This window comes from Xenopus tropicalis, chromosome 4 (genome assembly GCF_000004195.4).
Source record: "Xenopus tropicalis strain Nigerian chromosome 4, UCB_Xtro_10.0, whole genome shotgun sequence".
Taxonomy (NCBI): domain Eukaryota; kingdom Metazoa; phylum Chordata; class Amphibia; order Anura; family Pipidae; genus Xenopus; species Xenopus tropicalis.
Genome location: NC_030680.2, coordinates 104,651,661 through 104,669,209, shown reverse-complemented (window position 1 = coordinate 104,669,209; position 17,549 = coordinate 104,651,661). Strand labels below are relative to the sequence as shown.

General features: G+C 37.8%; 1 protein-coding gene across 1 annotated transcript in view; it reads left to right on the top strand.

The window, feature by feature from the left end:
• brdt (bromodomain, testis-specific) overlaps positions 1 to 16,969 on the top strand; it is a 47,198-nt gene extending 30,229 nt beyond the window's left edge. Inside the window, exons 12-20 of the mRNA XM_012962441.3 lie at positions 860 to 991; positions 4,699 to 4,766; positions 5,542 to 5,665; positions 7,924 to 8,030; positions 9,197 to 9,320; positions 10,231 to 10,349; positions 12,710 to 12,912; positions 14,043 to 14,220; positions 16,420 to 16,969. Of these exons, the coding sequence (XP_012817895.2) occupies positions 860 to 991; positions 4,699 to 4,766; positions 5,542 to 5,665; positions 7,924 to 8,030; positions 9,197 to 9,320; positions 10,231 to 10,349; positions 12,710 to 12,912; positions 14,043 to 14,220; positions 16,420 to 16,488 (1,124 nt within the window). The 3' untranslated portion in view covers positions 16,489 to 16,969. The remainder of the gene's footprint in view (positions 1 to 859; positions 992 to 4,698; positions 4,767 to 5,541; positions 5,666 to 7,923; positions 8,031 to 9,196; positions 9,321 to 10,230; positions 10,350 to 12,709; positions 12,913 to 14,042; positions 14,221 to 16,419) is intronic.
• The last annotated feature ends 580 nt before the right edge of the window (positions 16,970 to 17,549 follow it).

Sequence of the window (17,549 nt, the reverse complement as noted above, 5' to 3'; positions counted from 1 at the left end):
CACTAGTCTCCCTGCATGTTCCTGGTCGTCTTCTCCGCTCCTCTCGGAGCCTCCGTCTTTTTACACCATCCACACCCACTGCGCACTCTCGTCTTCAACCTTTCTATCTTGCTGCTCCTTACCTCTGGAACTCTATCCCTGAATCCCTCCGTAGGGAACACTCACTAACTCTCTTTAAGAAAAAGCTCAGCTGTTACCTTCCAGGGCACTAAAACATTATTTTGCCTAGTCCTGCACTTAAGGGCAAATGCCCATACCTGTGTGTATATATATATATATATATATATGTATATATATATATATTATTTATTTATTATAACACTTGTCTGCCCTGTGTGTAATTTTTAAGATTGTACAGCGCTGCGTACCCTTGTGGTGCTTTATAAATAAAGTTATACATACATCTGTTTATTTTTTATTGAGTAAATGATTGCAAAATATCCTTATTTTGTTTGTATAATACATTTGAGTGTCCAACAGTGCCTCTTGCTGTATATTTTATCTGACTGCCTACAGACCTGCCGAAAATTATGCTAGGGAGAAAAACATACAATGATGTTGCTCTGCTTAGAACTGACCAGAGAAATGTCAGCTTACTCTTCTCTGTTTAGTAGCTTCATGTTCAGAGGACTGTAGACAAAATGAACAGCAGGTGACACTGTTTTCATAATATTAGTAGTGCAAAAACTGCTAATATCGTTATAAAATAGAAAAAAAAAGTAACAAAATGCTTAGTGAGTGCTCTGAGGAATTTTAGATGTTGTTTTGAGGGTTTACATTTCCTTTAAAGTTCTCTGTATCCCCCTAATATTGAATATCTTAATATGGTTTTTTTTTTGTTTTGTTTTGTTTTTTTTAGATGAACTAAATATTGTCCCACAGCCAATTGGAGGACCTAGCCGACTGAGTGAGAGTAGTACTAGCTCTTCTGCCTCTGACGTGAGCAACAGCAGTGATTCCAGTTCTTCAGATAGCAGCGACTCTGAATCAGGTTAGATGGAATCCTTAACTCAAACAACTAAAGAAGGGGCTTGTTTTTGCCCCGCACACATTTGCAGAATTTATAGAAGAAACACTATTGGAGCATAAAGGGGTTGTTCATGTTTAAGTTAAATTTTAGTATGATGTAGAAAGTAATATTCTATGACAATTTGCAATTGGTCGTCTTTTTGTAGTTTTTTAGTTCAGGAGCTCCCCACTTTGTGTTTCAGCAGCTATTTGGTTTCTAGGGTCCAAGTTACCTTAGCTACCAGGGATTGATTTGGATGAGAGACTGTTATGAATATGAGAGGGCCTCAAAAAAAGAATTTACAAAGAGTAACAATAACCTAAAACTGTAGTTTCATAGACAAATTGTTTTTTGGCTGTTGGGGTCATTCCCCCCCTCCCCCCTATATAAAAACTGCAAAGAGTTGAAGAAGGCAAATAATTGAAAAATAAATAATGAAGACCAATTGAAAAGTTGCTTAGAACTGACCATTCTATAACATACTAAAAGTTAACTTAAAGGTGAACCCACCCCTTTAAGGGTAATGCTAGACTGGGCAATATTTTGTTTTTTTGTCGCTTACTGATTTTCCCTTTCTATGGAAGGGAAACAAAACTTCAGAAATGGCCACACCCCTGTCTCCCAATTCAAGTAAATGGGAATCTGTGCCACTAATGGGAACCATCATTAAGGTAAAATACCCCTATGAATGGGAAGCACACAAAAACTAGCCTTTTAAATGAACAGTTCAGTGTAAAAATGAAACTGATACATGATATAAAGGTTATGTGCTATTTGTGAAATTTGCTCTTCAATATCCCCTGTATTGGCCTCTACATGCTTATTTACGAACACAGGCAAGCCCTGGTGCAGTATCCCCATAGCTCTAACTTACCTATGTGTGTATGTATCTAGGGATGGTTATTATGAAGTATTATAAAGCAACGTTTCCAAAAAATATTCTGGCAAAAAAACAGTATAAATTAATGAAAGCCTAGTAACCTTGGGCAACAGTGTTTCCTGGCTTGTTTGCTTGTGTTTTATTTATAGTTCTGCAAAATCAGGAAGTGGGGTAGGAAATTATTATTTTAACTGTACATACACGTATGGGATATATTATCCGGAATCCTTGGGAACTGGTGTTTTCTAAATAGCATAATTTGGAGCGCAATATATATGGCTACTAAAATAACATTTGGATATGACAAAGTTTTTCGTTAAAATCCTGTTACAATGAAATTTGTCAAAAATATAAATTTTTACTTTCAATAGGACTTTGTAAGAAAAGGCATTCCTGTATTTTGGAGCTTTCTGGACAATGAGTTACTGGATAGTAGATCCCATACATCTATGACAAGCACAAACTATGAAGTCCCACTTTTGCTGTATTATGGATGTTTTGTAAATAAACCTCGAGTTGGTTGTATAAAGATTTGGTTCTATTTTGTGGTGGATGTGGAAAAAGATTGTGTATACAACTGCGCCTCTATTGGGAAAATAAATTTGAAATCTGATAAGCCTACAGTGGTAAATATTGTCTTTTTTATAAACTTGTTTTATCATAAGGATATCCAGTGGCAAGGATCTATTTGAGTATGTATCTATCTTTGGAAAATTGCAAAAAGTTCCAGTAATAAAATTGCCTCCAATATAATTCCTAAAAGGAGAACTAAAGCTTAACTAAAGAAGTTTTACATTATAATCTGGGTTTCTGTACAAGCCCAAGGCAACCTAGGCACTGCCCTAGGAAGGTTCCCCCAGTAGTTCCCTATCTTCTTTTCTGCTGATTCCCAGCACATGATCTGTGCTGTTGCCTGAGCTTATGGATTTTACATGCTATATACTGTATATACAGAATATAAATGTCATACTGTAAGTCTGCTCAGAAATCGGTGCAATTAGCATCAAAATGTAATAATCGGCCTTGTAACATCAGCCTATATGACAGGCAAACCTCATTTTCTGCTTGATAATTTGCAACAGCCCTTAAGCTTAGCTTCTCCCCAACTGCTCAGAACCCACTGAGAATGTGAGTGTCAGACACTTTCCAAGATAGTGAGCCCCTGTGACAACTGTAAAGATCATTGCTGCTATTGAGATGCTGAAACTTTAGGCTGATTCAGTATATTAAAATGTGTAGCCATATACATTTTAGTGTTTAGTTCTCCTTTAAAACATCAATTCCACAGAATGGCCTTTGTATCGGAAGCCAAAGCTTGGCATACACAATAAGATGCACAAAAACAAGTAGATCTTTACTTAATATTGAAATCAAAACGATGGATGAATTAGGATATTACAATTTACCACATAAATGCACTTGTGTATCAGGCAGGGATTTTTAAACCTAATATTTAGCCAATATTTAGCCAGTTAGACTGACCAATAAGCTGCTAACTTGGTCTGATAAAAGCCACCAGCTTTAAATCTTTATTAATATTAATACTGCCAGGATACACAGAACAAATGTGTATTACAAACAATTAGCACCATAGTCCATCCCACTCCAATGGCGCTCATGCCATTACACCCAGGTGTGAAGTTATAATGTTCAAACAATACCCGATCCATTATCCCAAATACACACATTATCAAAATGAATTAAGTTCAACGTTGGCGCTGCATGACATAAGTTGGACAGCGATAAGCGTTGTTAAGTGTCACTTTTCCCTGCTTTGCTTGGTTAAATGGTTGTCTGTTCGCGGATGGTGAACATTAGATAAAAGGCCTTTTTACACAATTTCTATTTCTTGCTATTTTTCAGTTAAAAAAATAAATTGGGTTACTGTTTTTACTGTAGCAGCAGCAAGCAGGTTGCAACTGTCTAAGCTGTGTGCTACATACAGTAAGTGAATACACTTTCCATCAGCATAAGAGGCATGCCAGCAACTAATACATTGGCCAGAGCTGTATTTACCATATAGCCACTCAAGGGCACATGCCTGGGGGCACAGCTTTAGGGGAGGAGAAGGTGGGGGGTGTACTTGCATGGGCAGTACATCACTTCCTCCATTGCATATGTAAATTAAGGGCTAACAGGCTGGTGAGATGCATTGCCTTGGGTGGGACTGGACTAAAATAGTGTGCTAGCATTGACTGTAAAAGTCAACTTTAGGAGCGCTAAGGGAAACATTTTAAATAATGCATCTAGTTTTAACATGTTACAAAGAAGATGACCCCCATGTCACAAAAGCTGCTTCTGGTAACATAAAAGGGTGAAAAATGTATCTTTTAAACCTTAATTTCACAAAAAAGGTTAAACCTAAAAAGCAACTGAAAAGGTCTTTGTTTTTGAATAGTACACCAGAAATAAACTACTCCTTAGACTAATGACCACACTGCAGTACTTTGAAGCATAATTCAGCTCTCTTTAAGCACTAAAATGAACTCCGGTCATTGTATTCAGTTTTGACACATCATTTATTTTTACAAATACTTTCATCCAACCAGTCATATTGAAATTCCATTCCATTGAAATCTACTGCGAGAGTTGGGGGCCATTTGTTAACCGGACAACTGTTACAGTGGAACTGTATTTTAAGCAGTACAAACTATACATCACTGCAATTGCTGCTGAAATACGGACTGCATGTGCCACTGATGTATTTTTACATATTACATCTATATTTCACAATACTGAATATGTAACTTGAATTTTGATATCTAGCAAATTGTAATGGGGATTTTACTTTTTTTTTTTTTAATTGCAGGCCCACATCACCAGCAATATAATTCTAAAAGAAGTTTGTTTCCTGAAAACCCTGAAAAGCAAGAAAAGGTAACTGCAAATTAAAAGCGATGGGAATTATTTTTTAAAGGGTTAGGGTGAAGAGACACGGAGCAATAGTCAAGTCGCGGCTACTAATTGGCACCACCTCAAAGAAAGCTCTATTAGTTGCAGTGACTTGTATATTAATCTATGGCAGCTAAATCACCGCAATTGGTCATCACTACTGAGGGAGGGGGGAGGGGTTGTGGCGTGGTGGGGGGAGGGCCTGACCGTGTTGCGCCATTGCTGGCATACAAGCATGTTTGTCATTTAAAAGTTTTGGATAGTCAGGAATAGATTGTGCTACCGTAGGGGACAAGATTTACATGCGGGCGACAAATCTCGTGTGCAGTTGCCCTTACTGAGCTGCTGCTGAAAAACACCAGGGGTGGAAATGAAGCAAATTTTAAATAGAAAAATGGTAAACTTATAAAAAGCAACAAGTGCATCTATTTTTGATATGATATTTGAACTATTGAACTGATTTGAGAAAGTTTTTTGAAAAGTAAAGTACCTCTTTAATAACTCATCTCTTTATTTGCTGTTGCATCTAAATGAAAAAACTAACCTCAAATTCCTTAGTGAACTTCCATCATTATTGGCTAGCCCATTATACAGACAGTACATGTTCTCCCGTGTGGCCATCAGAGTACATCTTATTTCAATGCAAATGGAAACTTTTCTTGTTGAAGTTAATTTTAGACAGTTACTAGGAATTGTTATAGTGTAACTTGTCAAATATAGTCCTGTTGGGTGATTTTTTTTTAACTTACTTCAAACACAGGTATCAAGCAATGGCACAGAGCCCAGTTTTGCAGGTACAGTGCAACTGAACCTGCCATCTTTAAGTGACCCTTTGTTGAAAAATTCCAATGATTTTCAGGAACCAGCACCACTATTTTCTTTAGGTAAGATGTTGGTTACATAGTTTTCAATTATTAACAATAGTGAATAGGTATCTGGGTCTACAACAAGCAGCTATTAAGCTGCTACAATTTCCAGTGTCACATCCCGTGGCTAGCAGATAAAGAGGACTGTTAATACTGAGGATAGATAGAGGAATAGATACTTGTTTTGCCCTTTAGGCAGCTCATCTAGTCTTCCTGGTCAGTCAGTGCAATCCTGTAATCCATCAAAGGTGGTCATACACCATAACATCTGCTTGTTTGGTGAGGTCACCAAACGAGCAAATCTTGCCTCCGTTATGCCCACCTATGGTGGGCGATATCTTTCTAATCCAACTGTTTGGCCCTAAGGCCTAATTACATTTCACATTACAGAGAAGGGGATAGGAGCCTTTGGAGCAAGGACCCCATCAGTAAGCCGATGTGGTCCTTGATGAAACAGAAAAATCAAGCCTGTCTGATTGTCATCTTCCCGATTTTTAGCCAAGTAAGGGTTGGGGAGGCCCATCAGAGGGTCCCATAAATTGGCAGATAAGTTGCCAAATCAGTCTAAAGGACCTGAATTGGGAGCTTAAATTTAAGGTGTTAGTCCCTGCCACCTTTCTATCTGGGTCCAACCCTGCTTTTTTAGCCTGTCCTAATTATACTTCATTATACCCCTCCTTTGTCTATTTATTAAATTAGGAACATGATTCTAATTGATTAAGTGATTTATCAGCCACAACATTTTCTATTTACCCTAATAACCCACTCTCTGTTTGATTATCTATTGATAATAGCATTGACTGACGTTGTAACTATCTTCTCCTATTTAATGTGTAAAATAGAAAACATGCATTTTGGTTTTATTTGTATTTATATTGTATGAATTATATGTTGTTTTTTTTTTTATTATTATTATTCATTGATTGTGGAAATAAATTGATTGATTTTACTATAAGTAGTGATTTGTGAGCGCCAACTCTTAGGGGCTAATTATACTTTGTGCTGTTTTCTTATAACACTCTAGGGAAGTCTCATTTTACCAATAAAGATCTCTGCTCTTATCTTGTATTGCATTGTTTTATTTCTACCGGCAAGATTAAAGGAATACTGTCATGGGAAAACATGTGTTTTTCAAAATGAGTTAATGGAGCTTCTCCAGCAGAATCCTGCATTGAAAATCCCTTTAAAGATAATTTACTAAATGCTAGTTAGGGCTCTGGCACATGGGGAGATTAGTCGCCCGCGACAAATCTCCCTGTTCACGGGCGACTAATCTCCCCATACGCAGTGGCGCAATTTCAGTGAAATTGCGGAAGTTGCCTTGAGAGGAAACTTCCGCGATTTCACTGAAATCACGCCGCCACGTATGCCATCCCACCGCGATTTACATTTTCACCGGTGGGATGGCATTTCGGGGAGATTTGTCGCGGGCGACTAATCTCCCCGTGTGCCAGAGCCCTTAAGTGTGTGTTCAGAAGGAAAGGTGTTTTTACATGCTCATAATCACCATATGAATGCATGGCAGCCCCCTGTTAAATATATACTAGGTTATCTATGTGAAATATCTGATTTGATGGTTTTGCATAAACAGACACACCCCCATTTTGGAGAAAAGTAGCAAGTGTTTAACCTAAGCATGTAACCTATACATGAGATCTTGTTCAAAACTGAAAATAATGAAAAGCAGAGGTGCCTTTAATTGTGGGCACACAAACAAAACAGATTTTAATAAATGGTGGCCGCCTTTGCTACATAGAACCACATAAACTTGTGAAAATACATAATCTATGGTGCAGCCACTGTTGTCCTTCATGGCCTGCACCATACATTAGACCTTGATCTATGGGACTCTAAGGGTTAAATCTTCTGAAGAAATCCCACTGCAGCAAAGCCAATCACAGGAGCTATACCAGCAGCATTTCTCCATTTCATAGAACGATATGCACCTGTAGCATGCATTTTTTGTAATAGGTGTTTGACACCAGATAATATATTGTTACACTTTTTATAATCACTTTCCCACAGTAGTGATGGTTTGAATTTGGGCTTTAAATATCGCATTACTGCATATGTTTTGCATTTCACTCTGGTCATATCTGTCCAACAGACATATTGTTTACATATTTAAGTTTCCCTGACCATTGTTTACTGCTTTCCTGAATAGTTTTGTTTATTATATTTACTATATATTCACCTTTCTGTCTCATTTCCTTTATTGCTTTAAGGTTTTTTATAATGTGATACATTTGCCTAGATTTAACATGCTTTCTTTTTAGATATTATGAAGGTTTTGTCTCCACTTCACTCTCCATCATTTAATTATGATTCATCAAAAAGACCTACAGAAGGTTGTCTACATCAACCCAACAAGAGTTCCTCAGAGGTAATTCTGTTTTATTTGAAAATTATTTAGGCAAATTGTTCAGTTTCATACCTGTCTGGGCAGCAGGGGACCTGGGAAGGCGTATCAATTAGTAGTGGTTGGCTCTATAATTTTATAAAATAATTCACCCGTTGTCCAGCCAGCAACGAGTTAGCAGCTGAAGCGGAGCAAACATTTGTATATTTGAACCTTTAACACTGTACTGCTACAACACAATGGTATAGAGATATTGGTTAATTTGGATATTAATTATCCACCAGAAAATAGTGCCACTGTTCTTTAGCCCACCTATAACATAGGCAGCAATTACCATGCTGGCCCCTTTCTGTGGCAGGTCTATTACCTATTAGACTTGTATCGGGGGGGTTGGTGCTCCAGGTAAGGTAAGGAGTGAGTCCCAGCCCGCCTTGAAGGTGACTGGTGTGGTCTCTCTAGCTGTTTAGCAATAGCAAACCCTTGCCTAGTTTTACTGTTGGATTATTAAAACCAACAGGCTTTTAAAATGTAAAAGACATTATACATGGAAGGAATCAAACTTGATATAGAGTTGTAAGCAACTGATGAAATGTTGGGCATTACAGGCCAGATTTCAGTAAAGTCAAAGTGGAGCAGTTGAGAGAAAAAGGTAGTCTTCAAATAATTCCCCTGTTTAGGGGACAGGAATAGTACAGTTGCACTTTCATGGCTGAGGTGCAGCCCATCCCAGTTTAAGAGCCTATATCCAATTTCTCAACCTTGAATCAATCTCCCTAAGCCCTTAGTTTCTCTCTTTACCTAGTTTCTGGAATTATTTGAAGACTACCTTTTTCTCTCAACTGCTCCACTTTGACTTTACTGAAATCTGGCCTGTAATGCCCAACATTTCATCAGTTGCTTACAACTCTATATCAAGTTTGATTCCTTCCATGTATAATGTCTTTTACATTTTAAAAGCCTGTTGGTTTTAATACTTATTACATTCAACACTAAAGCATTATAAGTGTTTTGTATGATAAAACTTATATCACTGTGGTTTCAGTACCCTGCATATATCTACAGAGTTATCACATCCACTGAGATTTGGAAGGGAACACTGACTTGCTATAATTTGTTTTTTTTTTGTTTGGCTTCTTTTGTTTTTTTAAATACAAATTGTTTTAGGTTTTTTTTGTTTTTTTTACTTTTAGGTTTTGCACCCCTCACAAATAGAGCAGACATTTGCTATAAAGGAAACTTCAACTGGCCTTCTAACTCATCCAGAATCATTGAAAGATAGGAAGAATGTCTCAAACCAAAGTACAAAGTTAAAAAGTAGGTTTACATGTTTAGGTCCATTTTGGTTTCTTAAGTAATTTGTAGCAAAAGTAAGAGCTGGTTTGCAATGATAAGCAGAATATGGGTGTTCAGGAAATAGTCAAAGGAAATATGGACCAAGATAAGATGCACAATATAGCAGAATCAGGCATTTAGGACAAAGTTTGCTGTTGCAAGCCTGCACAACAGTAAACCACTCCTGTATGGCAACTGATATGTTTAATGGCTGCATGGCATCAGCTGGATATGTCTGCCAATGGTCACAGGAAAGATTGTAATTATAACGTGTATGGCCACCTTTATCCTGTAAGTGATTTTCCCAGTCCTCTGGACTTTTTTAGGGACAGTGTTTCTAACATCTTTCTGTGTTGTCTCCCTGTGCTACTGCTGTATGCACCTAAAATTGTATTGACCATTATGTTGTATCTTGTTCACTGAACACAGCAATAAAAATACTTTATGTTGCATAAAATATTATGGGCCTGAAGATTATTATCATACTGATAGACACACAAGTTAATCACATGTACTGTATTAGTAGTTTTATACTGCTAAATCTGTAAGCAGTAAATTAGACTACAGACAGTGCTCATCGCTAAATGTAAAATTATTTGGCAGGGGTGCAGTGAGACTATGACCACACAGCTCCCACTGGCCCAGCTATATTCAGGTGATCCCTGTGGTAGCTAATAAAAAGGGCAACCATTTAACCTTGAAGGCAAGTAAGTTGCAGTTAAAAATCCTGTTAAAAATGTATAATGAACCTGTATGTTCACTGCAAGACATCTCCAAACCCCTCCTCTCAATTTGCTCAGATTATATTATTTTTTTGGTTATTGTTGCTATGATTATATGTCCTTTTGGTAGTTTGATTAGCAAAATATGACATTGGTCTTGTATGTTTTAGGTGAAATATCAAGCCATTCAGATTCTCCTATCCTGGAAGACAGTGCAAAAGTACACAGTATCCCATTAGGCCAGAAAGATGGCACAGAAAAAGCGAATGACATAGATGAAGTCCAAAAGGTACTGCTTTTGCATTTCTATACTGTTCATGTTTGACAGGCAAAATTACAGAAACTCACCTGCAAATGAAGGTAGCCTTGCACTGAAAAGATGGAGAAAAGCACAAATAAACAACCACTATTAAAAGCAACCAGAAATTTACATACTTCCATCAAAAGAGAAAAAACTTGAAAATACCCAACAAAAGATACAGCTCAGTCTGCAAAAAGCCCACACATATTGTCAAGTCTTATACCCACTATGCACCACTAGTTTCCAGAGTGGGTAGCTATGCAATTGGGGAGTTTATTTCAAGATCTCTTGTTGAACATTATGAATCTTATTGACTGATTTATTATTTGTCTATCAACACATTCTTCAACACATATCTTCATGGCACTAAACTGAAATGAATTTTAAGCATCTTTCAAATATATATTTTTTACATGTTAACAGTGGTTTTATAGTTATGTGTACACTGTGTATGTATTTTCAATTTAAAGCGGCAGGTTTTTACGCTCTGCTCACCAGGCTGTTACTCCTAAAGCAATGCAGCAGAAGCTACAGGCCTGGACTAGAACTGACTATGCACTGATTTAAAAGTCAAAACCAAAGGAACAGAAAGCGATAAACAGATACTACTTTTTTTAAACAGATTTTCAAATAACTTTAAAGCCAATAAAATGTTGCGTTATTGTGTATTATAAGGTAGCTTAGAATTACATTGGTTAATTATGAAGAATCTGTTTTTGGGTATCCTATTGAAATAAAGCTGTAGGATATGGATTGCTTAAACTGTGATTGTGGATTGAGATTTGCAATTATTTGTAATATTTGTTTTATTATGCCTAAAGAGCAATTTTATAGTAGAACATATAATGTTTTATGCTGACTTCATAGTGACTATTTTACCAAGATCTGAAGTACCAGCCCTTCTATATTGGTGTGAAATATAATTTATAAGCCATATATATATCAACACACAAGATAAATCAAGCCTCTATTGGATTTACTCGAGTTGCAAATAACTGCAGCTGTGTTAAAAGTGCTCTGGATTAAGCAGCTGCACTCAGTACATTATTTTGCTGCTATAAATCTGGATACCTGAAAACAATCTAGGCTACACTGCATATTGAACTCAGAAGCAAAATGACTGTTCTCAGTTGAGTAATAGTACCCTACATTTCTGCTGCCCTAGGCCAGGGCCTTTGTGGCCTCTCCACAAATCCGGGCCTGATGGTATAGCTCTGAAGTGGAGCTACTAGATGCATGTTATATGGAGGCAGTTAAAGTACTGTTTGGGTAAATTAGACTCCGCCTTACCTCCATAAACGGAAGGCTAGTTGAATAGGTGGTGGAGGGTGGGTTAATAGCTGAAGGGGCTAGGTTTCACCTTTGATGGGATAGAACACCCGTCTAAAAGACTGAAGTATTTTGCATAGGATTTTAGTATTACTACACCAGAGCGTGCACAATTATCCCTGAAACTCTGTAGAGCAGCGGTTCTCAACCTGTGGGTCGGGACCCCTTTTGGGGGTCGAACGACCCTTTCACAGGTGTCGCCTAAGACCATCAGAAAACACATATTTCCAATGGTCTTAGGAATAATTTTATGGTTGGGGGTCACCACAACATGAGGAACTGTATTAAAGGGTCGTGGGCATTAGAAAGGTTGAGAACCACTGCTGCAGAGGAACAATGATGCTCTTCTTCAATGTATGGTCCATCAGCTACAGATATGTAAACAAAATTGCCATATTGCGTCAAAGGGAAAAACATTTCTTCGTCTTCTTTGTTTCAGTGTGACTACTGCCAGAGGGAAAGGGGCTTCAAGATAAGGAATTGTAGGGACTGGCCATGATCTAGATGCACCATGAATATGGGAAGGGCTGTTAGAGCAATAATATATTTGTTAAAATAACCGATGCATTCTTGCTGGCAGAAATTAAGTTTGGTATTTATTTCGGCAGAGTTTTGTAGCATTTTACCATCTTCCTTTGCCCCTTCTGCACATGGCCAGGCCAAATGAACTACGTTAGGGATGTGCCTGATCCATAACTTTTGGGTTTAAAATAAAAGGTCCTTCACAAAGGATTCAGTGGAATACCCAATGGATTTGGAACTCTAATTTGCACATACATGTACATGTAGCAGTTTCTCCGCTGGTGTATTCCAGCCAGCAGAGGAACAGGGGAGCAGTAAAGAAATTTCGCAGCTTATCAAATCATAATTCAGGAAGAATATAATGGGAAGGCAATGGGGGTGGGTTTTGTTTGAGGGATACTTTTAACTGATGCATTTAAAGACCACACTGCATACTCATGACAGTATCTCAGAAAGCAATTGTTTATTTCTATAATCCATCCTTTAATACTTCCTAGAATGCAAAAGTAAAAACTTCCTTCTGCTGGGAAGTTTTTTCAAAATCTCTGGCTACCACCCATGTAACCATAAAGTCTTCAAGCAACAGCTTCCAGCAGTTCAGAAAAGCAGCAATAGCAAAAGAAGAGCGAGAAAGAGCCTTAAAGGCGCAAGAGTTGAGACGTCTTGAAGACTCCAAAGCTGGTATGCAGGAGAAACTAAGGTTTGTACTGGCATTTCTATTTTAAATTAGACTAATTGTAATTGTGACTGGTTGTAACAGATAAACCCTTTTATAATTTGGACCTGATGACAGATGCTTCGTGAAATGAAATAGAAAAATTGGAATAGACTGTATATATTAGGAATTAATATATTTTTACTATTACTTTGTACATAGACATGATATAATATAGCAAATACGCTTGGCAATGGTGGTAACAGTGACTTGTAAAAGCTTTTTATAAAAATAAATTGGATTTTTTATTGAAATATGAGGCCCCATAGCATGTAGTTGGGAGGAGCTGAGGTACACATAGGTACCAATGATAAGGTTAGATGGGTGGGGTGCTCAGAAATTATTTTAAAAAATTAGGCAAAAAGTTGAGGGCGAGAACTTCCAAACTAATCATCTCAGACTTTCCACTAGCAATGTTATAAAGGCAGCAGAAATTTCTGATATTGGGGGGGGTTATTGATTATGGCAAGGAGGACCACAAGTTGTATATAAAAAAAAATTACAAACCGGTACCACAATTAAAACGGACTAGGACTGACTGGCTAAATGGGAGACCTGAAATTGCTGGCACTAGAGGCAAAATATAATGTAACTGGTATTGCTGAAACAGGGCTGAATGAGTCACATGACTGGGCAGTAAATTTAGGGGGCTATATCTAGTAGAAGTAAATCTAGAGCAATTGGGCTTGCTGAGTAATCATTTCCAGCTACAGACAGGTGATCCCAGTGGGCCAATAAAAACTGCAACCATTTGGGTAACCTTGAAAGTAGTTTAGGGCAGTTTTAGTAGCACAATGCACAGAATATCTTAATGTCCTATATATATTGATAATGGGAGAGAGCATAGGATCTCTTGTTTCTGTTTATATGAATTTTGTGATCCCAGCCTCCCTGCGCCCCACCTAATGGTTTTAAATTTAGCGATGAGCACAACTTTACCATTTTTGACCTGGAACTGGTTTGTCAGGTTAACTGAATAAAAAAAAAAGGTTTTAACCTTTTAAAAACTGAACTATTACAACTTAACACAAAAGCCTGACTAATTTCTTTAGATAGTATATAGTATCCCAAATGGGAACTTAATGCTCCCAGCCTTATGGTTTTTATTTTTACAGAGGAATAACTGGCAGCCCCAGTTTACCTATGGAAACTAAAGTTCATGAAATGCAAGCACAGACTATAGATGAGGCAACCAAGGGAGAGCCAACCTGTAATCCTGTACATGAGGGAATTACAGAAGAAGAACGAAACTTGGCAAGAATGAGAGAACAGGAACGCCGCAGACGAGAGGCTGTATGTAATTGTGGTTACGTTTTTAAATTTCTCGTGTATGCTTTTTGCCTTAGCAATTTCGATCTCTACTTATAGAAAGAAAATTGCTTCTGAAAGTAAACTTTTATGTTACTTTGCTAAAAATTTTCCCCAGCACCCTACTACTACCACTCAGTCCTTCTGGATTCTTCACCAGCCTGTGGCTCTCAGTGCTTTGCAGTGCAGGATGTCGGCAAACCAGCAGCTAGGGACATTGAACTGCAGTTTATATATTCTTGTGCAAAGGGAGGGCTGTGAATGGCTACCCACCTCCTGTCCCACTCTGGTATTTTTTCTGTGGTGGGGGTATCCTACCAGTCCTTGCAGAGAAGATATGTACAGGCTCAATTAAAGGTGTAATTTTTTTAATGTTTACTGTGCATTTTAGCCCATACTGGATCTAGGCACAACATATTCAACTTTGCCTACATGAGGAGTGTAAAAAAAGTTCAATGCCCCCTTTAAATAAACAAAACATGTAACGTCTAAAAGATGTGTAACCCTTTCTTGGCACTGATATCCAGGGCCACACTGGGGCGCAAACAGGAAAAATCCCAAGCCTCCGCTATGTGGGAGATTTGCGGGGTTTGGAAAGTTTATGTGCCTCCACCCAGGGCTAAACCATGTATTAGTGGGCAACAACTCCCTGGGAACTGCAACAGCAGTGATTATTATACCAAATGCAATGGAAATAAACCACACAATTGATAGATATGAAATAAATTGTAATATATATGCAAGATGCAATGAAATGAAAACAGTGAAGTGAATAACAGTTTCACATAACACATATAATATTTGACTCTATTCCCCTTTGTGTAAAATATGTCCCCTGTCACTTTAAGAACCTTGAGTGTGCACACTATGGGTCTGTGCAGGTTAACTCCTTGTATGAAGGTGGTGGTAACAGAGTTATGTGTTGCAACACCAGATTGTAGCACCCCGGGGTGTGTAACTGTAAAACCTCACCAACTCCTGGTGGCAGTAAAAGGGAAATAGATCCTGCGGGGCAGAGCAGAGGCAGGGGAGCAGTCTGGCAGCTTTAATCCTCACTGAGCTTGAGATGCTGGAGTAGAGAGAGGCTTCTTGGGATCCTGATGGAGATTCAGTGCAGGTGTCACGGAGGCTGATGGGTAATCCCACATCCAGATCCAGTGTACACGCTGGTAACTCAATACAGGGCTGAAGTTCTAACTATCCTACAGGGATTACTAACCTAACAATAGCTCAGGCCTGCTGCAGTAATCCCATTCACTAAATGGCTGAATGGGAAGGGTTAACTAACTCCCTATGCTCTGATTATGGGGTTCCCTATATGGAATAGTTGTTCTACAGGTGGAACCCTATCTCCCTACTTGTACAGTTCACAGGAACACTCACAGCAAATATGCAGGAATCTTAAGCAGCTCTCAGTAGTAATGCACAGAGGCCATGCTTTCCTTCTCCTCTCTTCCTGAATAAGATCTGCCTCACTTTCATATCTTTTTGGCTCCAAACCTCTTTCAGCAGGGTCACAAGATCAGAAGCCAATCCCTCCTGCTGATTGGGCCAGGCTGTGACTGGGAACTGTCCCTTTGCAGTACAGTCAGCAGCCATGTTTTTGGTTGCTCCAGATTTAAAGTCACAGGGTTGTGTATTTGGGGGAAGTGTAAATTAGCACTTCCCTACAGATGCATTGCAGTCCTTATAATGTATTCATGTGGTTTATTATAAACCTTGGTATTCACAATGAACCTTTCAAAAATACTTATAAGATGCTGAGAAAATGGGGCCAATTAATTGAAGAAGCAAATCGAGAATCATGCAGAATTCCCACCCATTCGATCCGACATTTTTAAAATATACAGTAGAACCCTGATTTTTGGTTTCAGGGGGTGGCGAACAATTCTGAGAAAATGTAAAATCCGGGGAGGGGGGGGAATACAGCATGACTGTATTGGACCAAAAAAAACACTGTCAGTTCTAGGAAACCATTAAATTCAGGGATATAAATTTGGGGTTCTACTGACTAACCTTGTCTAAACCTTCAAGAATTTATCTTAGACTGTTGAGAATGATAAATGGACACAAGCTTGTTTTTGTGTTCTGTGGATTTAAGCAATAACTATTTTGGAGAACACTTTTCTATCTGATCGATACAAATGATACAAGGACTGACGATTCGTTTTTTCTTCTTTTCAGATGGCGGGGACTATAGATATGTACCTTCAGAGTGATATCATGGCAACGTTTGAAGAACATTTGTGTTGAGATATAAACTTGCCAGATGTAAAACAAAATGATCTATCTGTGTCATAAAACTAAAGCACTTTTGTTTGTGTAAATATAGTATCACCGATAATATATATTGACTATGAAATATTTTGTAAATACGTGATACCTGATGTACTAATTTATGACTGTTATACTTAATGAAATATTTGATTCAATATTAGTAAAACAGTACAAATGCATTTACAACCTATACCTTTTAGCTGCTTGAACAGTGTCCTTAGAGATGCTAAGAAATGTATTTCTGAAAGTTGCTTTCTATTGACAAAAGAAAATGTGTAAACTATAAATGTTTAATATTTTGTTTCAATTACCCTTGAAAATTTTGGGGAATGTTTTTTTGTTTGTTTTTTTTGTTTAGTTTAGTTCTGTATTTTTTTTTTACCAAGTATTTTTGTTTAACTTCAAAATAATTTAGAGCTCCATTTAATTTAATAAACTATGTAACATGCTTAAACTGTATTGTTTCTGTACTGTTGACTGTATGTATTGATCAAGAATGGAATTTGTTACATAATTTTACATGTAAGGCAACTTGCAGTTGATCTTCTTTGTGGATTCTTTCTATTATAGCTCTGCAGCTCTCCCAGTGATCTGGTTACTAGGGTCCCATTTTACATTTCAGGCTGGGGAGAGGTAAAAAAAAAAAAAAAAATTTCCATGGCTATATAATCCCAAAAGCAGTTTGTCAAATATTACAGAAAATGTTGGGTAAGAGAGTTATACCCTTAATCTTTGTTAAAACCTTTTATGAAAGAAACAAGTAAATGCAGATTTTAAAACAGAAAACCAAAAATAGTATAGAGTGGTCAGTTTTCATTTAATATTTTTAACCTTTAAAGAGCCAGTTTGTTTTCATAATATGGTGGTTTGGCAACGCCAGCCAAATGCAGCCAAGGCAGAGCTTATGCTGTATAAAGCAGTGGTCCCTTTAAAAGGCATGGGGAGCTGTCCATAGTGCTGAAATCACTCCCCTACACTCACTCGCCTCCTCCCTCTTGTTTCCATGACTCCCCCTGCTCAGCTTTCCCTGCCAGTCG